The sequence below is a fragment of the Typopeltis vanoorti genome, chromosome 2 (assembly GCF_054136105.1).
Source record: "Typopeltis vanoorti isolate ZY-2024b chromosome 2, IOZ_Tvanoo_1.0, whole genome shotgun sequence".
In the NCBI taxonomy this organism is placed as follows: domain Eukaryota; kingdom Metazoa; phylum Arthropoda; class Arachnida; order Uropygi; family Thelyphonidae; genus Typopeltis; species Typopeltis vanoorti.
In genome coordinates, this window is record NC_143550.1 from 157,993,949 (window position 1) to 158,019,339 (window position 25,391).

The window sequence follows — 25,391 nt, forward strand, 5'->3', positions numbered from 1 at the left end:
GAGATCTGAGTGTGTGGGGGGGGAAGAAGGGTGAATGTTGACAGTAGAATGAAGCTCAGAGAGAACATTGCAAATGTTGCAAAGATTGCACATCATTGCTGCTATGATAAGGAATATATTGACATCTAGGGATAATAAGATGCTTGTGCCACTATGTGAAGCACTTGTTCAGACCACACTTGGACTGTTATGCTCATTGGAAAAGGTCCAGAGACAAGTGACTAAGGCAATATCTGGACTATGAAATGTTTGCTGTGGAAAAAGTTAGAGGACTGTAAATTACAATGAGTTTCAGTGGATCAGTAGAAAAGATGTGATATGATAGAGATTATTATTATTATTACAGGCGACTCCAGGGAGTCTTTAGACTCATCAAGGGAGGGCATAAACATCATGTCCACACAACTATACGACATTCTCACAGTATCTATCATACCTTGTCTTGAACTCATTCACTGTCATAGCACCCACAACAGACTCTGGCAGCTTATTCCACTCATTTACCACTCTAAAAGTAAAGAACCCAGCTCTAACACCCCTGCTAACCACACTCTTGCCCAGCTTCCATAGGTGTCCCTAGTTCTCCTACCACCAGTCCTGATCTCAAAAATATCCTCTGAATTAATCCTATAGAATCCCTTTAGCAATTTGAATGTCTCAATCATATCTCCCCTTTTCCACCTATCAACTAGTTTCTGCAACCCACAAATTTTCAACCTGTTCTCATATGGTTCATTCCATGGACCTGCTATCATCTTAGTCACTCGCCTCTGAATCCTCTCCACCTCCTCCCCATCAAGAAGGAACTGAGGTGACCAAATCTGGGCACAGTAGTCGAGATGAGATCTTATCAAGGCTCGGTACAGAGGTACAATAACTTGCTTGTCTCTGCTCTTCAAAGTATTTTTCAACAACCAAGTGAGTTGATGAGCTGATTTAGCCACTTTTGCAATGTGCTCCCTAAACTTCATCTCCCTATCCACCAATACTCCCAAGTTCCTGGCCTCATCAATCTCCTGGAGTACAGTTCCACCAATGTGGTATACTGCTGCTAATCTTTTCACCCCAAAATGCATAACCTTACATTTTGTCACATTAAATTGACATCCATTCTCCTTAGCCCAGAACTCCAATCTATCCGAGTCGTCCTGCAAGATTTTGACATCTTCTGCATTCACTATTGCCCTACCCAACTTTGCATCATTGGCGAACAAATGAACTGTTCCTCCAAATCCTTCCCTATATCGTTAATGAACAAATTAAACAGCAGTGGTGCAAGAACAGAACCCTGCGGCACACCACTAGTCACAGGCCATCTTTTGCACTCTATTCCTGAATAAACTACTCTCTCCATCAACCACCCACCTATCCATCTCACCAACCCTATATCCATTCCTATATGTTGTAGTTTACGGATTAGAATTCCATGTGGTATCCTGTCAAATGCCTTAGCCTGCTCCAGCAGTATCACTGTAAACCCATTACCCTTATCCACTTCAGCCGTCACTGTGTTATAAAACTTGAGCAAGTTACTGAGGCATGATCTATCCTTCACAAAGCCATGCTGTCCCCTGTACAGTATCTTATTTTCATCAATCCATTCCTGTATTTTTCCCTTGACTACTTTCTCCAAGACCTTGACAACGACTCCTGATATGCTGATCGGTCGGTAATTTGCAACAGTAGTCTTGGATCCTCCTTTATACAGTGGAACTATTTTCCCCTCTTTCCACACCTTCGGGACTAAACCAGAACCGAGACTCAGATTAAACAACATGGTCAAGGGCACTGATAATTCTTTAGCCACTTCACATAAGACCCATGCCATCCAATATACCAGTATACCATCCTATCCCATAGATTTATTCTCATTAAGGTTCTGTAATACACTATTCACCTCCATTTCATCCATCACAATTTCCGTATAAACTAATGGTTACTTCATTTTTTCAATGTCACCACCTGGATGATATACTCTTGCAAAGTGCTTGCTCAGTAATTCCACTATATCGACTGATTCAGTGACCTCCTTACCATCATCATTCCTTACCATAACATTCTGCCGTGTACAGTTTTTTTCTTTTTTTGCTTGCAGCATATTGAAAGAACTGTTTGCGATTATCTTTAGCTTGCATAGCTAGTTTCTTTTCATAATCCCCTTTTGCTTTTTTTACCACACTTGTTACCCTTCTGGCCTGTGCTTTATACTGTTCGTGTGCCTGCAGGTCACCTTTCTCTTTAAATTTCCTCCACGGTTGTTTCTTTTTTTGCAGCTTAAGCTTAATGGTGTTATTCATCCATTTAACCCCTACTTGTTTTACTATTTGGACCCTAGGTATACAATCAGCCATAACCACCTATAAATGCTCCTTGACCACTTCCCATGATCTATCGACATCCAGCCCTTGCAGTTGTACATGCCATGGCACTGATCCAAGCAATCTCCTAAGCTTGTCATACTTGCCAGCATGGTAATTCCACATATACCCTGTCTTAATCAAAAATTCCACACCTTTAGCCACCTCCCAGGTGTCTAAAGGTGTGGAACCTTATGATCACTCTCACCAATAGGTGGCAACATGGTCATATTCATTACAGTCAAATTCTCAGATGCTATTACCAGGTCAAACACTCTCAAACCCCTAGTATTTTCAATTACATGCTGTCTCAGATAGTTATCCCTTAATAATTGAATAAAATCCATTTCCTTCCTCACATGTGGCCTCTCCCCCTTCCAATCAATGTTACCATAGTTGAAATCCCCCATAATAATTACCTTCCTTCCACTCATTTCATTAATTTGTTTATGCATACTATCTCCACCATCTATTCCATCACTTGGTCTGTAGTAGCACCCAACTGTATATTTTGTTCTGCCAGTCTCAGTCTCACATCAAATAGCCTCAAATGAGCTCTTTTCACTATCCTGATACAACTTCAATTCTCCTTGGCTGCAGTTCATCAACTATCATCAATAACACTCCTCCCACCATTTTATTCTCTCTGTCCCTCCTAAACACACTATAACCTACACATTCTATCCCACTAACTATATCATCTTCCGTCAGCCATGTTTCACTAATGCCAATAACCTGTGGCCAGGAAGAGCCAAACAAGACCAAAAATTCTTCCTTCTTGTTCCTAATACTCCTGGCATTAGTATACATGAAATGCAGAGGTTCCTTTGTCTCACCCCTATCTTAATGGGTTATTCTAACTATCCCATTCCGATTTCTTGTCCTTAGTACTGGCTCGGGTACATTATATACATTCTTACACTCAACTATCTCACTGATGTCTGCACATCTACCCCCCCCCCCCCCTTCCTCCTTGGTAGTTCTAGTTTCCCTGGTTCTGCACATCCATTTTCACTTTACACCAAATCCATTCAAATGCAGGCCATCCATCTTGTATAAATCCTTTCGCTCATCGAACTCATTCCACATGTCCACGAATTCCACACCACACCGTCTGCATAACATGCGCAGATGTTTAAGTTAGTATTTAGATTTTATCACATTAATACAGAGTGGATTATAAAAAGAGTAGAAGGTAAAAGAAGAAGAACACGAGGCCATCCCTGGAAGTTATAAGGGTGTGAGAGAGTAGATTTTTTACATGGAGAAATGTAGATGAATAGAGCACATTACCTGAATGTGTTGTGAAAGCAGAGAATATTGCCAATTTTAAGGTTTGATATGATGAATATATTGTTTGTATAGTGAACCTCTCCATTATGAGTATGCTGATGCTATGAGGTTGGTGTGATATTAATAATAATAATTTGAATGACAGCTATAAGAATTTAGGTATAAAATCAACAATAAAAAGAACAAAACTATGAAAATAGGCAGGAACATGGAAAATGTCAACTGCATTCTCAGTGGAGAACTTATAGAAGAAGCAAAATATTTCAGCTATTTAGACACAGTTTTTAGTGAAGATGGCAAATTAAATATGGAAATAGACAGCAGAATAAATAAAGCTGTTGTGGTATGGAGCCAACTGAATACATTTGTATGGAATATGATAGAAATTAGGCAAAATACGAAAGTAGTAATTACAAGACAATGTTAAAAACAGTTGTTCAAAGATGCAGATGGCATCAATGGCAGAATCATATTAAAAATGAAGATATTAAGAAGGAACATGACTTTGTTAGATTGAAAAATGTGTGAGCTAGATCTAATCTAGGGTGGTATATTTACTTAAAAAGAATGGTAGAAGAAGAAGAAAGGTTAGAAAAATAAGTGTTAATTGCCAAGATGGCCAGGAAAAGATCCAGAGATCAAGAGAAAGACCAGTATTAATAGGTAGACACTGATGCAGTGATAGGTGCCCTAGAAGACAGAAACATACTGTATTTTTCGGTGTATAAGGCTATCCACATATAAGACGAACCCAACTTTTTTGAACCCAGAATTAATAAATCTATATTTTAAACATAAAACAGAACACATTTGATACTTTTTTTAAATATTCTAAGTATATTTAGCAATTAGGTAATATTTTTAAGATACATACTAAGAAAGTATTCATCACTCTCAGTTCCAGGCATATTGTTAATGCATTAACTTACCCTGCCAATGAGTTGCAGACGTATGAATGCTTTCAGAGTTCTATAATAAATTTAGTTTAATCCTTTATCCAAGTGTAAGCAAACAAGGTTTGCACCTGAAAATATCTTCAGGACTGAGGTAAGGTGGTACATCCCTTGGCAACTCATAGCAAAGGTGGACTAAGCTCTCATCACTCCTTGTCTCAGTATCTCCCATAATGCAAAGCACATCTCCTTGCAGACATGTATACTTCTATGCATTAAGGGAAGGGCCAATACCAGACTTGTTTCAATCTTTATTGAGGTCTCGTCAGTGAGAGCAGATTTAAATGTGGAGATACTAAGGCAGAAGCAATAGGAGAGTTCATATTTACCTATACTTTATATATTGTCAGATGCAAACCTTGTTTGCTTACACTTGGATAAAGGATTAAACTATTATATTAAAGATACCAAGCAATTTTAAATAAAACTTGGTTTTAATCCTATTTCCCAAGTAAGCAAACAGACAAGTTACTCAAGTTTGTGCCTGCACGTAGTGCAAGTCATAGTCTAACCAAGTGCAAAATAAACTTCCAACATCTTTCTCTAAATCCAAAGTAATTCAATAATAAGGTGGTACACCTGTTGGCAACTCGTATAGGTAAAGATGACCTCTCCTATTCTGCCTTAGTATCTTCACGTTTGGGTCTGTCTCCCACTTGCGAGACTTCAATAAAGGTTGAAACTGGTCTGGATAGTGGCCCTTCCCTTAATGCATAGCAGTATACATGTCTGCAAGGAGATGTGCTTTACATTATGGGAGATACTGAGACAAGGATGAGAGCTTTGTCCACCTTTGCTACAAGTTGCCAAGGGATGTACCCCACCTTACCGCATTATTGAAGATATTTTCAGGCGCAAACCTTGTTTGCTTATACTTGGATAAAGGATTAAACTAAATTTATTATAGTCTAACCAAGTGCAAAATAAACTTCCAACAAAGTTCTGATTGGTTTATTCAGAATCAGCCATTAATGATGTCAATCGACAGAGTTAACAAAAGCTAGTGATTGGCAGAAGCCTGTTCACGGAGACAAGGTATCTGCAGTTTCGCCACGCCAACTGCGGATCTCTAAACCGGTTACCCCCTGTGTATAAGACGACCCCCAATTTTTGGCCTAAAAATTTTAGAAAATAGTATCGTCTTATATACACGGAAAAATATGGTAATATCTGATAAAGTACTGAAAGTGATCGAATAATGCGGAGGAAATTGTTGATAGGACATTCATCATAATGGAAACTTAATATATAGTACTCTGATAGTGTCTTGTGCACTCCTTGAGGATACATATCAGGAAATTGATGACGATAATATATATATATGCATGTTTGTGTGTGTATTAATGAATGGCTAAATGGATTTTACAATATGTCTTTGTGTTATAATTAAAGGGTGCCACTTGGATTTTGCAGCTGGTATTTTTTGTCCATTCTCTTGTTGTATTGCTTAGACTTTATGATAAAGATAATCAAAAGATTCTGTGAAATAATAAGAAGTTACTAAGAACTGTATTTCCTTCTGAGATTCACTAGCTTCATTGTCTTTTTTTTTAATTTCTATATGATACCTACATATACTGGAAAGTAGATTTACATAAGCAGTCATACTATCATCCATCCCAACACTATAGCAGTCCTAAAACATGTGTAAAACTCTTTGTCCAAGGCTCTTTGTTCTAATGGCACATATCTTGCCACAGAACTCAGTTATCTTTGTCTATACCTTTTATGGCAAATAAGGGAAACTAGAGCTTTTAGGTGGGAGAGCTGTTGAGTGGATATGCAGATATCAGTGAAGCAGTTAGATGTAAGAATGTGTATAAAATGCCTAAGTTAGTATCACTCGTAACAAACCAGAATGGAATAGTTAATATAAAGCATCAGGATAGCACTGGGCCTAAGGGGGCTTTTGCATTTTATGTTCACTAATGCCAGGAGCATTTGGAACAAACAGGAGGAATTTTTGGTTCATTAGTTCATCCTGGTCAAAGGTTATTTTATTGAGGGAGGAGTGTTATTGATGGTAGCCAATGAACTGCAACCAAAGATAGTAGATGTTCAACTGCAGGCCAGTGAAAATCACATTTGAGACATTTCTGGTGTGAAATCGAGGCCAGCAGAACAAAATATACAATTGGATGCTGCCATAGACCAGGGGATGGAAAAGATGATGGAGATAGTATGCTTTAGCAAATAGACTCAATGAGTGGAGGACAGTGGATTTTATGCAGTTACTAAGGGATAATTACCTGAGACAGCATGTAATGGAATACACTAGGTGTTTGAGAGTGCTCGATCTAGTAATTGTATCTGAGAATTTGTCTATAATGAATATGACCATGTTGCCACCAACTGGTGAGAGTGATCATATGGTCTTGACTCAGGAGGTGGCAAAATGTGTAGATGGGGTATATGTGGAATTACAGGGCTGGTAAGTATGACGAGCTAGGGAGATTGCTTGAATCGGTGCCATGGCATGTAAAACTGCAAGGGCTGGATCTTGATAGTGCATGGGAAATGGTAAAGGAGTGTTTGAGGAAGGTGATGGCAGACTGCATATCTAGAGTCAGGAGAATAAATCAAGTGGGAGTAAATGGATGAATATCATCACGAAGCTGGAGCTACATGAAAAGAAACAATTGTGGAGGGAATTTAAGGAGAAAGGTGATTTGCAAGCACATGAGCAGTACAAGGCACAGGCCATAAGGGTAATACTGTAGTAAGAAAGACAAAAGCAGATTATGAAAGGAAGTTAGCAGTGCAGGGTAAAGAGAATCCCAAACAGTTCTTTGATATGCTGCAACTAAAAGAAAAAATGTATATGGCAGAATGATTTTAAGGAATGTTGATGGTTGGAAGGTAACTGAAACAGTTGAAATAGTAGAATTACCAAGTGAAAATTTTGCAAGAGTATATCATCCAAGTGGTCATATTGCAGGAATGAGAGAGCCATAGGCTTATACGGGAACTGAGGTAAATGAAATGGACGAGCATAGCATGTTACAGAACCTTAATTGAACACAGCTGTGGGATTGGATGGCATACCAGCTCGAGTTTTATGTGAAATAGCAAGGAAATTGTTCAATTTCCTTAACCATATTGTTCAATATCCTTAACCATATTGTTCAATATAAGTCTCAGCTCTGGATTAGTCCTGAGTGGATGGAAAGAGGGGAAAATAGTTTCATTGCATAAAGGAGGCTCCAAAACTGATGTAGCAAATTACCAACTGATCATATCAGGAGTTGTTGTCAAAGCACTGGAGAAGTTGTTAGAGAGCGAAATACAGGAATGGATATGAGATAATGTATGGGGGGGGGCAGCATGGGTTGGTGAAGGATAGGTCATGCCTCAGTAACTTGCTCACATTTTATAATACAGTGACAGCTAAGTTGGATAAAGGTAATAGGTTTACAGTGATACTGTGGAACTTGACAAAGGCCTTTGACAGGATACCACTTGGAATTCTAATCAGTAAACTGCAGCACATGGGGATGGATATAGAGTTGGTGAGATTGATAGGAGGGTGGTTGATTGAGAAATATCAGAGAGTAGTTTATTCAGGAGTAGAGTCCAAAAGAAGGCCCGTGAACTAGTGGTGTGTCAAAAGGTTCGGTTCTTGGATCACTACTGTTGAATTTGTTCATTAACAATATAGGAAAGAATCTGAGAGAAACTGTTCAGTTAATTGCCAATAATGCAAAGTTGGGTAGAGCAGTAGTTAATACAAGTGATGTCAAAATTTTTCAGGATGATTTGGATAGATTGACAGACTGAACAAAGGAGAATGGATGTCAGTTTAATATAGCAAAGTGTAAGTTATGCAGTTTGGGATGAAAAGATTACCAGCTGTATGCCACATTGGTGGAACTGTACTCCAGGAAATTTACAAAGGCAGAGACTTGAGAGTGTTAGTGGATAGGGAGTTAAAGTTTAGGGAGCACATAGCAAAAGTGGCTAAAGCAGCTCATTCGATCACTTGGTTACTGAAGAATACATTGATGAGCAGAGACAAGCAGGTTATTATACCTCTTTATTGAGCCATCTTGACTACTGCATGCAGATCTGGGTGCCAGGGGTTTCTTTGTGATGATGAGGAGGTATAGAGGATCCAGAAGCGAGTGACCAAAATGGTATCAGGTCTATGGAATGAACCTTACGAGAACAGGTTGAAGATTTGTCGGTTACAGAAACTGGTTGATAGGTGGAAGAGGGGTTTTTACAAGATTAATTCAGAGAAAAGTTTTCAGAATAGGTGTGTTGGTGGGAGAACTAGGGGCCATCCATGGAAACTGAGTAAGAGTGTAGTTAGCAAGGATATTAGAACTAGGCTGTTTGCTTGGAGTAAATGAGTAGAAGAGATTGTTTTGGGTTCCATAACTGTGAATGAGTTCAAAGCAAAGTATGATAGATACTGCACAAATGTTGGATTGTTCTTGACATGATGTTTAGGGCCTCCCTCAATGAATCTAAGGACTCCTTGGAGTTGCCCATAATAATAATAATAATAATAATGAATAGAAAATAATACATTCCCCTCCCTATTCATCTTTACACTCAAAATCAATCACAAAGTTATTCCCTTCCTTATATCGAGTATCTTTGGAAAGATAGTTATTCATAAATAAAATTTTTCTATGATGTTTTAAGTCACAAATCCAACTCTTATCAGTTCTTCAAAGGGCTAGCTTCAGCTGCTTGCATTTTCCTACTTTGTCCTACTTTGTACAGACTAATAGATCCTCTGTGAATATTTGCTTTAAAGAACATAAAAAAAAAAAAAACTACATTCACAATCATCAGTATGGCAAATCATGACTGGTAGATACTAATTCTAAAATGTTTGAGAGAGAAAGAGAGAATATTCCTGGAATCATCAGAATATGAAACATTTTAGAATTGGCAGACTGTGAAACACTCTTTTAACTTCCATATGTAGCTTGACTTAAATAAATTAACAACCTTTTATCTGGCCTAGAGGATGTAATGATAGGATTCCTTTTTTTCATTTGTAATTTTAATAGTTTTTGCAACTATCTAGTTGAATGTTTGTTCTTTAACAAGCATATGGTTGTTCTCTGAAGATGTTTGTTTGAAATCCAACTGAATAAATTATTTATTTTATTATTATTTTTTTTTTTATTCCTCTGGTGCGTTTATACCATGAAGTACTACTATGAATGTTGCAGTGCCTGTGTACACCACAACAGGCTACAACCAGTTGTCACCTGGTTACGAACAGGCTGTGTACACACTGCCTGTTTGTTAATTAACTGATTTTCTTGATGATATCTTGGAAATAGAAGTGAAAGAAAATTAACCCACTTTGATTATTTTTATATTTCTGCTTTATTTCCCAAGCTTCCACAAAAGTTCTGTGTGTTTAAGTTTTATATGTTAGTTGTTAATCACTGTGTTGTTTCGGGAGATTACAACATAGAAGATAAAATAGATTTAATTATTAGATATATTTATTATTATTGTACAGGTGCCTCAAAGACTCATTGCAGGAGACCCAATTTATCCACATAATCTGTTATACTCCTCCTTGAGCCCATTAACAGACAAAGCACACAACTGGCAACCCATTCCACTCATTCACAACTCTCCAAGCAAACATTCATTGGCATCATCAGGGGAGCAATATACTGATACAGATATGTGCATGCAGACACTATATGAAAATGTGAGATAGAACTGGAAAAATACCAGAAGGCCTATGGTACTAAATGGCAGCACTTAGTGAACTTATTTGAGTATTCATGGCTGTTGGGCTGGTTGTCTGTGGATGAGAGTTTCCCAGATGAAAAGCAGTTTAATGGAACCATATTTGTTGAGGTTGGGATAGTTTGTGAGGGTAGGGGCAAATTCAAGAAATATTCTCTCATATTTACATTAGGGAAATAGAGTGCTTTTTCCAGTAGATTCTGTAGCAGTTATCCAAGGCATGAGCAACCTCAGCAGTGGTATCAGATCTAGCCTCATTTCTCTGAGATCCTGAGGTTGGCTGCCCTGCCTGTTTGGCCACAGTATGAAGGTTTGCAGCTGCAGGATACTTGGCAGATTCCAGGCAAATACATAGGCTGTAGCTGGTCTTTAGAAGAGTGTATACAAGATGCTGATTTCTTGTGTGTTTAAAAATCTCCAGATTGCTTTTTTTTAGGATTTTAATATAACCTTTTTAGAGATGCATTGGATATATGGGATGATGATAGATTTACTATAACCTATGTAGAGGAATCAGGGGTTGGAGATGAACAACTTCCTCTGAAATGCCACAAAGATCATGTTTTATAAAGTTAACATTTGAACAGTCTTCATTTATATACCTTTTCATATTTGATATACATAAGATTGTAGGTTTTTTTTCTGTAAATTTCTTTGGGTGGTAGATGATTTTCATCACCTGGTGAGATCACCACTTTGCTAATTGGAGACCAAAATGGTTTGAAAAAGTAATTGGTTTAATCTCTAGTGTGGTATTCCTAGCTTATTTAACCCTTAGCCTATTCATAATACTAAGGGTAATGCAGGTTACTGAGCCTCTGTAGCTCAGTCGGTATAGACGAAGCCCTTTGGTCGGTAAGACCTGGGTTTGATTCCTGTTCATGAGGAACCTTTATCTGGTCTCTTTCGACTAAAGGTGAGTTAGCCAGACTCATATGGAGGTGGAGGATTTTATCACCTGGAAACTTGGGTTTTTCGTCCCTCAAAACAGACAAACCGGCCAGTAGAACATGCACAATTTACAGACAAGAACAGCCTTATCCTTATATTACAGTTGAGAAGTCCAATGATACTTGGAAGGCTGTTGGTGCTTAAGTGCCTGTTAAAGTCACTAATGATGATGATGATTGCAGGTTACCAACCTTTTGCAAGTATTTACAAAGAAATAATAAAAAATAAAATAAAATAAAGAAAGAAAAATGTTAAGACACTTAAATGCTGAATGCTCTCATCAAATAGAATGTGGAATGAAAAATATCTATATGGGATATTTCTTTCCCTTTAAAATAATACAATTGGATAAAATGCTTTTGTATTTAGGTGTGTATTTAGATGTGCATATTACCATGCACATCTTCATGATGTATTATATAGATTTATTAGCCATCACAGAGAGTTTTTTTTGGCCCTATATTATAATACTTAAGTGGTGCATAACAAATGAAGAATATGCTTAACTTACCCAGGATGTGCTGGATAACTATTTCATAAAAATGACATTGAATTGTGAAACTTTTCACATCAGAGGAAGAATATTCCTGTTTCAGGTTATGAGATTATAATTAAATGCCATTTTTAAGAGTAGTTATCCAGCACATCCTAGGTAAGTTAAGTATATTCTTCTTACTATAGCTTTTAAATAATTAAAATAAAATAAATCTTCTAATGCCTTTATTCCCAAAAGTTATAGTATTATCAAATCCTGCATTGCATTTCTTCTACTTACATTATAGGTTTTGATTGCTTGCTGATTTACTGCATTTGTTTGAAGTGTTTATTTGAACTACTTTAAACTCCCCACTATATGTTTAGAAGAGTTTGTCATATAATGTTCTGTGAGATTAATAATAATATTATTATAGGACTTTCACGAGAGTCAAGAATCATTAACAGGTGATCTTAATGTCACAAAGTCTCTCATACTACACTTAAAGCATGTTCACCATCTCAGGCAATGCATTCTATGCACCTACCACTCTCCATGCAAAAAAAAACTTGTATCTAATTCCTGTGCTGAATGTTCTCTTGTGCATCTTCTAGGTGTGGCTACTTGTCCTATTATCTTGTTCTATCCTTTGTATAAACTTCAGTAAAACATTTTTTAATGAGAGCAGGTTGAAATTGTACTAATGACATATCTGCAATTACAGTGCACAACTAATTTCACATTCAGCCCTTTGAATTCATGTTGAATTAAAAGGGTTATACACATATTTTTATATTTTTACACATCATTTGAGAAGGAAGGTTTTGCTTGTCTATTTATTAAGACATGCCATATTTAAAATATAAAGTTTTTATTATAGAAAAGTTTATTTTTATGCTTATTAATATTCAGTCAATCACTATGCTGCTTTATTTTCAGATGCAACTTCTCCACCTGGTTTTGTTGAAGGAATGAAAGATGTTGAGAGTGTTGAAAATCAAGATGTCAGTTTTACTGTGAAGATTAAAGGAAACCCAAAGCCATCAGTGAAATGGTGGGTTTATTAATAACATAGTTAGTTTTCTAATATCAGTACATAAGGGGGAAAAAAGATTTTTTTTTTTTTTTTTTTTATGACTGCAAATCTGAAAATCTGATGACTGCAAGTATGACCATTTCAGGTCATATCAAACCTTATGAAGGGGCAAAATGATTTCCTTATTCTTACAAGTCAGTGTAGTTTTGTCATTGCTATTATTCTATGGTATGTGTTGTCAATCTTTGCTATATGACCCTTGAACTTTGGCTTCCTATCAATACTCTAAGATTCCTAGCCTGTTCAGTTTCTTCTAAAATCACCTCACCAATATAATACAGTATTGGAGATCTCAACACACCAATGAGCATAACTTTATATTTACTAACATTGAACAGATATTCATTTTCACTTGTCCACAAATGCGATCAGTGTAATACACTTTTTGTAATGTTTTCATCCTGAAGTGCATAATCATACATTTTATAACAATTAAATTATAACCACTATTATTCTCCCACTACCAATTTATTTAAAACATCCTGCAAATGTCTATATCACCTTTATCAACTATTGCTCTTCCTAGTTTTATATTATCAGCAAACAACTAAAAATCTTCCCCCATCCTCCTTTTAAATCATTTCCTATATCATCCATATAAAAATTGAATTGAATACTAGCAGTTCTAGTACAGAGCCTCCATCCCATAATATACTACTGATTGGTCTGTCACTCACTCTTCTGTCCAAGCAACCAACTACGTGTCCATTCTCATTTGCTCCAACTTAGTTTTCTATGCTGTATTCATCAAATGCTTTTGAAAAGTCAAACAGTGTACCATGGCATGTTTTACTCTTCTCATTTATGTTCTCATTTTTCTTATCTAACTATCACTCTATTATAAAATGTGAGTAAATTACTAATGCAAGATCCACCTTTTATGAAGTCATGCTGCTACTTAGAGAATCTTTTTACTATCCATCCATTCCTGAATTCTGCCTTTAACCAACTTTTTCATTGCTTTATTCATCACTCCTGAGATACCAACTAAACTGTAATTGCATTTCTGTCTTGGAGCTGCATTTATGTAATGGAGCAGTCTTTCTCTTTTCCACTCTTTTGGAACCTTGTGAGAGCTGAGACTTAAATTTAACAACTTTGTCAGAGGCAATACCATTTCTCTTGAGATTCTCATAGCACATGGGTTGGTATGCCATCTAATCTCACTGCATTCACACTGATATTGTTTGCTATACTGAGCATCTCCAGTTCATCTACCTTAATTCTCACATCACTCTCTGTGGGGACATCAGCAATTCTGCAGTTCTACTGATGCCACTAAATATCTCCATCTGGATGATACAAAGTGATCATCCAGATGGAGATATTTGTAATGTAATGCTGAACTATTTTTTTTTCTGTCCCTTTCATACCATTGGCATTGATTAAAGTTATCCTTCTATAATAATTCTTTCCTCACTTGCTACAGCAAAAAAAAAGAAAAAATGTGTTTAGAATTTTCTTTGGCTTGTTTTGCTAATTTCATCTCATAATCTGATTTAGCCTTCTTTACAATACTAGTAACCTTTTCTTTGCTTTGTATTGCTCATGTACTGATCACCTTTTTCTTTATATTCCTTCTACAAAATTTTCTTTCTTTTTTTTTTTTTTTTTTGCAGCACCCACTTTATATTGCTAGTCATCCATATTACTCCTACTTCCTTTAACTTCCTGACCATCTGACCATAGGTGTGCATTCTGATACTGCTTCCGTGAAACAGCCTCTGACTATTTCTTATACGCTATTTACATTCTTTCCTTGTAGCTGGTGGTTTTGTAGCTCCATATAAATTTCTTGTCTATGAATTCTATACATTTGATAAAATTCCAAACAAGACCACATAATGTCACTTTCTCCAGTTGGAGGTAGAGTAGCTGTTGTAGTTATGGATACTTCTTCTGATGCTTCACCAGATCCAGCACTTTCAAATCTCTGGTTTCATCCTTCACATGCTGTTTCAGGTAATTATACATTGGTAACTGTTTAACTTCTATTTCCATTGTTCCACATGCTTTCTTTATCTGTCTCTTTTCTCATAGTTGAAGTCCTCCATAATAATTGCTTAGCCTACACTCATTGTGCTACCCTGCTGCAGATGCATAGTACCTGCATATTTCTGTACACATCCTAGCCTATAGCAGCAACCAGTAATATATTTTGCATGTTGTCCTCTATCTTGCACCAAATATCCTCAAATGAAAAGACATTACACTCTTCTCAAACTTAAAATCCTTCTTAACTTCTATTTTTGCTGGTTGTTGAAGTTCTTCTCCTGTCCTATTCCCCTTATTCTTCCTAAAAATACAATACCCTTACATTTGACCCCTTAACTATATCATATTCTCTCAACCAGGTCTCACCAATGCTAATAATTTTTGACCAAGTCAAATTGACCAATTCCAAAAACTACTCCCCTTTATTTCTGATGCTTCCAACATTTATATACATACATTTCAACATCCCTTGGATCAACATTTATATTTTCATGATGTAATTATGAATTAATTCAGATTCTAAACCTATGAAGCTGGACTTATACTAGATTGTATCCTCCCTAATACCTCTAGTTTCTCTGATTTTGCATTCCAACCTCTCACTGAATAACACTTCTAAACATCTAATTTCAAAACCATTCAAATGCAGACTATCAGGCACATTCAGGTCCTTTCATCAATAAGATTCACTCTGTACATCTCTAAATTGCACACCACTCCTCCTGTACAATCTTCTCATGACTCATTAGCTAGTATGGTCTGTCTTCTCAATTCAGTCCTGTTATATCATGCCAGCTGACTCACAATCTTTACTTTCTCACTCTTCTTTTTCACTTTTTCCTGCAACTCTTTCATAGCTTCTTTCATTGCATATTTCTCTCCTTTTAAGTTGTTTGTGCCTGCCAAAACAATCAGCTCTTTCACTTCTCCCCATTAAAACTAACAGTTTCACTAGCATCCTTGATTTTTGTACCTGGGAAACATGCTTTCATCGCATTCCCAATAATACATCTCTTATCATAAAATCTTGATTCTGTGATAAATCTGTGACCATCTTTGCCCCTGTCATGGTGTTCCTATTCATTCTCCCTCCTGCTGTGCAACATGGTACATGTTTCTCCAGTTATTTGAGCTCACGTTTCATGTTATGAAGACCTCTGCTGATGCATGCTGTTTTTCTCTTAGCTGCGAACTCATCAATGGCATTACCTTCAACCACTTCTATCATACTCCCATTCATATTTTCTCTGCTATCATTCACTCCTTCCAATATATTCTCTACAACACATCACTCTTTACATCATTAAGATTCATCACTTCATTTCCTATTTTCAACATCTCACTCACATTTCTTGCACTGAAATTACACTAAAATCCAATATTAAACTTGTTGAATGAGGAAGCTTTGGCTGCTATTTTGAGCAGGAGGGAGGGAGGGGGTGGGATATCACTATCACTGATAATGGCTGAAGAACTTCAGCCAACAAAAATATAAGTTAAGGAGGATTGTATGCCTGAGGAAGACATACAATCAAATATGATTCATTTGAAGCTGATCTGTTTGTTGTGAGATCAAGACCAGTTGGACAAAATGTATTGTTGGTTGCTGGGGTCCAGAGGAGAACGTGGATGCTGTGCATCAGTAGATAAGTACCAGTACTGGCTAAGCAATTTTCATGGAAGACTTCAACTGTGCAGATGTAGATTGGAGGGAGGAAAGGGCACATGGTAAGATGGAAATGGAATTCATGCAGTTACTAAGTGATAATTACCTGAAATAGGATGGCATAGGGGGGGGGGTCCTAGAGATTTAGGAGTTTTGGATCTGGTAATAGCATCAGAAGATCTGTCTACAACTAGACAGATCTTCTGATGCCAAAAAAAATGAGTAAAAAAAAAAGGTTTATACATAACTATAAAGCTAGTGATTATGACAAACTTAGGTGGTAGCTTGGAGCAATGCTGTGGCATAAGAAGCTACAAGAAATGAATGTCAGTAGTACACAGGAAGTGGTCAGAGATTGTTTGAGATAGGCAGTTTCAGACTCTTTACCCAAGGTCAGGAAAATAATCTGATTAGCAATTAGACAGAATATGCTGTCCTGGTTGGCCAAGTGTTTAGTGTATCTGCTCTCTAGCCAAAAGGCTGCAGGTTCAAATCGCACTCTGGGCATGGATGTTTGTGATTATCTGTGAAAATACTAGTGGTGGCCGGTAGATGGCATTGGTGTAGATTATGATGGTAGTTGCAGTAGATTGAGTGGTGGAAACAGGGTTGTAGAGTAGGTACTTCCCCCTCAATGAGTCCTTGAACTCCCTGGAGGTGACACCTAATAATAATAATATCGAGCAGGAGCTGCAAAAAAAGAAAGCATTGTTGATGGAAGATAAACAAAAAGGGTCAGCATGCTCATGAGCAGCATAAAGCTCAGAAGAAGTACTAGTATGGTAAAGAAGGTTGAATCAGATTATGAAAAAAAATTCTTTGCATGCCAAAGTAGATCAATAGAATTTTTTTGCTATGTAGCAAGTAAGAGAAAGAATGATCATGAAAGGATAGCCTTACTCAGTGCTGATAGTAGGTAATTGACAGAAGCAGAAGATATACTTGAGTTTCTCAGTGATCACTTAGCAAGGGAGTATCATCCAGGTGAAGACTTTGCAGTTATTAATGTGATAGAGACTGATGTGGACATTGAGGTAGATGAACTGGAGGTTCTCAATATATTGAAAAATATCAATGTGAATACAGCAGGTCTTGGTGATATGTCAGCTCATATGTACGAGAATGTGCAGGTGAACTGGCAGTAAATGTAATGAAGTTGTTTAATCTAAGCCTCAGCTCTGGCAAGGTTCTAAGGAAGTGGAAAGAGGATAAGATAGTTTCATTAGATAAAGGTGGTTCTAAAAGACAGAAGTAGCAATTTACCGACCATAGTGTCTGTGGTACCTGATTTGTTACCCATTTCTGAAAAGGTGGTTAAAGGTATAATTCAGGAATGGGTGGATAGAAATAAAGTACTCTATAAGGGGCATGATAGCTTTGTAAAATGCAGGTAGGTGACATAGACCTGTCAACCAGCTTGGGTTACTTATCTCTGCATCTTTCCCACTACTACTATAACCCATGAAACCTAGATGACCAAATCTGTGCACAGTAGTTAAGATGTGGCTGAGTCATAGCCGTATAAAGAGAGATGTAATATCCTCCCTATCTTTACTTTTTACTGCTTTTTTTTTGATCATCCAAGTAATCCTTTGAGTTATTTTGTCAATTTTTGCAATATGTGATATTTATCATATAGTTGGAATGGGAGGAATAAGTCCCTCCTTACAGCATTACTGATTGTTGTTTAGTTGAAGAGGAGTTTAGATTGGTAGGAAAAAAACAGTAATCAGGCAAATGAGTCAAGCAGTGGAAATCATGGAGGTCATCCCATTTGGCAACACTATGGTACCAAAGAACATAAGATTGAGAATGATTGTGTGAAGGATATTCCATTGAAAATGAAACATGGATAGGGATGTGGTCTGAATTATCAAGAAAAGAGTTGACATCTGCCAAATTAGAAAGAGTGCCAATTAAGAAAAAAATCCACAGTGTTGGTAAATTATGCAGATTATTTGGTATTCTACATAGATGGATAGTTAGTGTTAGATCATTGCTAACAGAAAATGCTTTGGCATTTCTTTCAACTTGATAGAGAAGCAAGTTTTAGAAGAAAAGCCAATTTATTATTATTATTATTATGGGTATCTCCATGGAGTCAAAAGACTCATTATAGAAGACCCACACTAACCATGATTCACACAATAGCTATCATATCTCGCGTTAAACTTATTCACCATTGGGATTCACAATTACCTTTGTGGTATGCAGTGATTGTGGCATGTACACATCCCAGCAGTTAGAAATGTGGCAGGTAAGAGATTAAGGAGTGCATGTCTGGGGAAAATGTAGAAAATGGGAAGAACTTTGTGATTTAGAAATTAGCATTACATCAGAAATGGGTGAATACTGACCGAGAGAGAGATGAGTAGTATGATCGAGGGTGGGGAAAATGAACAGAATATGAAAATATAAAAAAAAGAGTGTAGTATGAAACATCATGAAGTTATTAAAGATAGTGATAGTGTTGATTGCTAGGATGAATGCTGAGCAAGAACAGGTAGCTTGCAGAGAGAGAGAGAGAGAGAGAGAGAGCGAGAGAGAGATGCACTGAAAGAAGTGAAATGTATCAAGAACAAGTTGAGAACATGAAAGAAGAGATTAGGTGACTGGAAACAATGAATGCAAAGTAAATCAGAATAGGAGTGAGTGGATTTTTTTTTTTTCATGATTTTTTGGTTGGATTTTTGATGTTTTTTATGGTTGGATTTTTTTTGTTTTTTTATAGTTTTTTTTAACTATTTTTTGTGAAGAATTTTGAGATCTGCAGGAAATTACATTTCTTTGAGTTGTAGTCCATTGTACTTGGTGAAGAAGAAAAAGAGGAAGTGGGGCCTGCATGGGAATGATAGAAGTGGAAAGAATAGGAGAACCAATAAAAGAGAGGGAATGAGAGAAAGGCGAGACGGTGCAGGAGTCAGGGATGGAGAGATGACATGATGGCAGTTAAGTAGTGGGAGAACAAAGAAAGAAAGAAAGTGTTAAAGGAGAAGGAGAGGATGAGGGGTGCAAGTGAACAAAAACAGAGTGGTAAGAGATGTAATGTATGGAAACTTGGTGAACTGTGGTGTGCAAGATAGAATGCTAGAGGAGTGTTTGTCTGGAGGAACGATTGTGACTATGGAAATTAAGTGGGGTGAAAGGATGGATAAGATAGTTGTGATGGTGAGCACGAATGACCTGAGAGGCAGTGTGAATCGAGTGGCAAGAGATCTGAGGTTCATGCTTTAGGTTGTATGGAAGAAGACTGAGATTTTTTATCATGTCTATCTTTTTGTAAAGGATGGTGGTGGGAAGTAGCAAGTAAGAATCTTCCAGTTGGTGGTTGGTTTTCTGTATACCAAAAAGATCAATATTTTTTCTTCCTCAGATACTTTGAGAAGGATGTCAAGGTATGGTAATTTTTTGTGATCTTCCAATTCAAGAGTGAATTTTATGTTTGGGTCCAAGCTGTTTCGATGATCTTTAAATTGCTTTAAGTCTTCTGTTGTTCCTGACCAAATAATGAAAATATCATCAATATAATGCAATCAAGTTTTTGATTTTTCATAATATTTTTTAATAGTATTCTTTTTAAAGTTTTCCAAAAGAGATTTGCTAGGGACAGAGACATCCTATGGTAAATCCTCCTGTTTGTTCCATTATTTATCCTGAAATGTAAAGAATGTGTTTTTTGTGCACTGTTTAATTTGAATGGCCTAACTGTGTTCAGCAGTTAGGCCATTCAAATATAGAAGAACCATTATGACATTCCTAGGGACATTGGTGAACAGACTGACGACATCTGAACTAGCTAGAACATCCAACAGTTCTGTATTTAAATCCTTTACACTTTCAATAAAATGTAGGCTATTCTTCATATGTGATTCTATCTTTCCTATATGTGAGGCTACCAGTCTTGATGTATATTTTGCTAAGTTTCAGGTTCTGAAATCTCTACCATCTTTTTTTTTTTATACAAGTCTTGAACCCCTGGTGATGTAAACTCAATGACTTATGAAACTTGCTAAGTTATATTGTTTATTTTAATAAATTTATTTATGTTTAGAAACATGTGGTCTTCATAAATGGGTTGCTGTAGGAATGCTGAGTTCACTGTCAGTAAATAAATCTAAGGCAGCATGTGATGTTCACTGTGTGAATTACTGAATCCTCTCTGCAAGGAGTCTAATGACTCCTTGGAGGTACTTGAATTATGATAATAATAAAAATTAAATAGAATAGAGAGTTTTAAGCAGTTTAGATTTATAACCTTTATTTTAACTCTATCTGCTGATACAGGGAGAAAGATGGAGCAGACCTGATTATTGATGGAAAGCATATTAAAGTTAAAGAGGAAGATTCCAATTCATTTACTCTCATCATTGAAAAGGCAACTAAAGAAAATGCTGGTAGTTATTCTTGCAAGATTAAGAATGAATTTGGTGAAGAATCCTCTAGTGCAAAACTGAAAATCAAAGGTATAATTTAATCAAGTTAAATTTCTCAGTTTTCTCCAATTATAAACAACCTGTATTATTATTATTATTAGGAAGTATTTAATTTGCAAAATTATAGTTGTACATTTGGAACCAAAGTTTCTAATAATTTTAATTAAGATTTAACAGGATTTCATTGATTTTATGCACCATTCTGAAACAGGAATACTGTAGTAGCGTCAATATATTTCAGCCTCTGTGTTTTCAAAGTTCTCTCACATTAGCTGTTCTTTTTTGGCAGCAGATTGTTTTATGTAGGCATTATTCTTTAATAAAAAGAAAGTAATTTTTAAAGGGGTAATGAAATACAAAATACGTTTTACCCTAATATTAAAATAATCTCTGAAAAATAAAGCCAGAGTATATGAATAACTTGAATTTATACTACAAAAACCTTAGTTTGTTTTTCACTTGATTGGAGACATATTTTAGGCATCTTAAACAGATATAATTAGCAACTCTCAGGAGTTGAAATGAATAGGATCCTGGTGATTTTAACATATGTATCTTTGTATATATGACATGAGTTTTTTTTTTTTTTTTGATGTACAAAAAGATACTGAAAAATACATATTGGTAAGACATGAGAGTTTCATAAACAATGTGCTTTGTGGTGCTTATTGATAGCAAAAGTTATGCTATTATCTTTGCTATCTGTAAATACAATTTCATGATAGTATTTTCAAACTGTTTCCTCAAATGTGAATTCATAATCATAAATGAAAATCTCATTCTACTATAGAGATATTGGGAAATATCATTTACTGCATTGTAACTTCTGTAATATGGTATCCAAAATGGACTTCCTTTTCTCTCTGTTGATGAGTAAGTTAATCACAAACTGTTCTTGAATTAATATGCAAGGATACCTAGGCTAAATGAAGAGATCAATAACATTGTGTTTTCTAATTTGGTATCCCATATTATGAGTCTTTTGACTCCATAGAGGTCTAATTAAGATACTACTACTACTACTAATAATAATAATTTATGCTTTGTTAACAAAACATAAATAAAATCATATTAATGCCATGACTTTTCATATAGTGATACTTATTCATCTTAAGCCTTTTTGGGATACTTTTCACATTTCAGAAAATAAGTCAAATGTGGGACACTGACATGTTTTTTTTTATTTGTTTATTTTTTATTAACTAAAATCATTATATATTTTTATTTTAGTTTATTATTTTTTTTTTTAAGGAAACCTTTAGAATTGTGTTAGAATAAATGAATGAGAAAAATAGAATCTTCATGTTGCATTTTTGCTAATTTTGATTAGTTCTGGCCTGGAAACTTCCCTGGCAATAATAAATTTATTCTGGCATTAAGTAGTTAGGCTTAGAGGTAATTTATTCTCCTAGCACTACATAGAATTTGATCATATTTTATCATATGAATAAATACTTTATTTATATGATAGTATCTTTTATTCATGTAGAAAGTTTTTTCACTTCATTACAAAGTAAACAATACTTGCAAAGAAAGTATACTCTTGTTTAATTTTATAAATAAAAACAAAAAATAATAAAAAATAAATAAAAATAAAATACAATAAGGTGACAGGTGCATTGGACAAAGGAGATGGATACACAGTAGTATACTTAGAATGTCTTTTGATAGATTGCCATGTGATAAGTTGATAGTTACACTAGTATGGATAAAGTTGGATATTAGATTAGTGCATCGGATTGGAGATTGGCTGTCTGATAGGTATCAGCAAGTTGTATATGGGGGGGAAAGCAATATCCTAGATCTGAAAAGTCACTAGTGCTGTGCCTCAAGAGTCTGTTTTATGGCCATTGCTGTTTAACCTGTATGTTAATGATATTCAAGAAGGTTTGAATGGTGATATTCAGTTGTTTACAGATGATGCAGAGTAGGGAAGAACTATGAGAAGTAGAGCAGAGTAGCTTTGCAAGAAGACTTTATAAGTGCATGAGTGGTGCTACCAATTCAGTGTTGCAAAGTGTAAGGTTTTAAAATTTCAGGGACACATTGCTAAAATTGTGAGAATTGTGGCAGTGATGTGTAGGAGTAAAGATGTAGAAGTAAAGATGTTATGATTAATCTGTTGTATGAGGTCTTTGATTAGGCCACGTACGAACTAATACACACAGAAGTCATCACGAGGATAAGAAGTATCAGAAAGGTCTAGAGGTGGTTTCTGATGTCTGGAATATTGAGTATAAAAAAAGGTTGAGAAGATTTTTTACAGTCTAGTGGATAGGAGGAGGGATTATATGATATGATACAAACATAGAAGTTGGTAAGGGATTCGCATTAGATTAATGTTCAAGAGGTTTTTTTAGAATTGTGGGAGGAGAACAAGACGTTATCACTGGAAGTTTTATAGGGAGGATGAGAGCAAAGGAGTGAGAAACAGGTTTTTTGCATGGAGAGTGGTGAATTGCAATGCATTGCCTGACAGTGTGGTGGCTGCAGAGAATGTGAATGTATTTAAAGCACAGTATGATAAGGTGTGTATGACAGGGAACCTTTCACAATGAGTCTTTGACTCCATGAAGGCCTGTGGATGATGATGATTTAATCCTTTATTAAGTAAAGAAAGTTTGCACATGAAGCATGAAGATCTTCTTGACTAGGCTACTTATATATAGAGAGGCTGGTGCATAACGAGAGGATCACTACTCAGATTGGTTTTGTTCTTTATTGAGGTACTGTTAAAGTGCGGGTGTATACCTCTCCAAAAATGCTGAGTGATCCACAAGATCACACTAAAACTCACTGAGTGATCCTAAAAGATCATTACTAAATTCATCACACCATGACAGGAAACTCAGTGGTGGTGGTGGTTTCCCCAAAACAAGAAAGTATGTGGCCGCCAGATCTATGAAGATACAAAGATTTAATTAATGTAGAAATCATATATATTTCTCATATGCAAGTAGTAAAAAAGAATATCACCTTATTATAAATACTGTGGATCAGAGATAGTTACAGAAATTTTTTCACTTAGTTACAAAGTAAATTATACTTACCAAGAAATTATATTCTTGTTTAATCCTTTATCTGACTTTAAGCAAACAAAGTTTTCACACAAATTATCTTCATGACTAGGCTACTTGTATAAAGGTTGATAATCTCACATCAATTGCCTTAGTATGTCATAAGCAAACCACATTTCCTTTTGGTGACTTTATCAGCATCATCTCATCAGTTGTAGCCAGACCCAGGAAGATACCAAGTATAAATTCCAGTCTTTGTTTGGAAATCAATCTTGGTATCCCAGACTTTGTTTGCTTACACTTGGATAAAGGATTAAACAAGAATATAATTTACTGTATATAATTAAGCAAGTAAAATTTACTCTATCTATGGTGCTTTTTCATATGAATAGACAGACAGTGTTATTACACAGTATGTTTCATCATTGCATAAAATGAACTTCATCAAACAGAAAGTTATTCTATTGGAAACTGAACAGGACTTCATCATCATCAGATTCTTCATCCTCAGAGGCATACAGGATATTATGAGAAAGTTACTACATGAAAAAGTTACACCATTATTGCTGATAAACAATTTTCCTAAAAATTAATCTGTTATCTGTCTAGATTCTAACATTGTCATATTTGATATTTCTGTGTTCTTAGGCACATTTTACTATATCAGTCTACTTACATCTTGGTCTTTTACTTGCCATCCTGTTAATGAACACTCATTTTGCTAATCTTTCCTCTCCCATTCTGTTTAAGTGATGTATCATCTGAGATTAGCTCTGCTTACACATTCTTGAATGCTAACAATGTCAAGTTCCTTTCTAATATCTTCATTTTTAATGTGATTCTTTCATCTGTTCACTCCCCTAATTTTTCTTAGAACTCTCATATCTGTGGTCTCTAGTCTCTGGTCAAGTGTTTTATTTCTAATCCATCTCTCAGATCCATAAGTTAAAATTGGTTTGAACACTGCCTTGTAATACAACTGATTTAGTGTTTTGATTAATTTCATTCTTATTCCATATAAATTTATTCAACTGACTTCCTGCTACTGACTGTGTTGTCTATTTCCATATTTAAGTTGCTACCTTCACTATTGCTGAAATGTTTTTCTTGTGCTATAGGTTTGCCATTCAGGATGTAGTTGATGTTTTAAATGTTTCTGCCTATTTTCATTGTTGATTTTCATACCATATTTATTACAACAGTTATTCAATTTAGTCAAGGGATCTTACAGACTTGTACTAGATTTATTCAGAAGTATAACATCATCTGCATAAAGTAAGAGCTAAGATTAACATTGCCAGTTTTCATAAAAGATTTAATACACTTTTCTTCATAATGTGTTCCACATAGATAATGAATAACAGCGTAGATCATGTTCATCCTAGTTACACACCTGATTTAACATCAAACCATCTACCTTTACCTTCT

General features: G+C 35.8%; 1 protein-coding gene across 1 annotated transcript in view; it reads left to right on the top strand.

Moving 5' to 3' along the window:
- The window catches only part of LOC150109564 (protein Obscurin-like), a 1,271,613-nt gene that overhangs the window by 406,391 nt on the left and 839,831 nt on the right, over window positions 1–25,391 (top strand). The window contains exons 32-33 of the mRNA XM_090402667.1: window positions 12,696–12,810; window positions 20,798–20,976. Coding sequence (XP_090258793.1) covers window positions 12,696–12,810; window positions 20,798–20,976 — 294 coding nt within the window. The remainder of the gene's footprint in view (window positions 1–12,695; window positions 12,811–20,797; window positions 20,977–25,391) is intronic.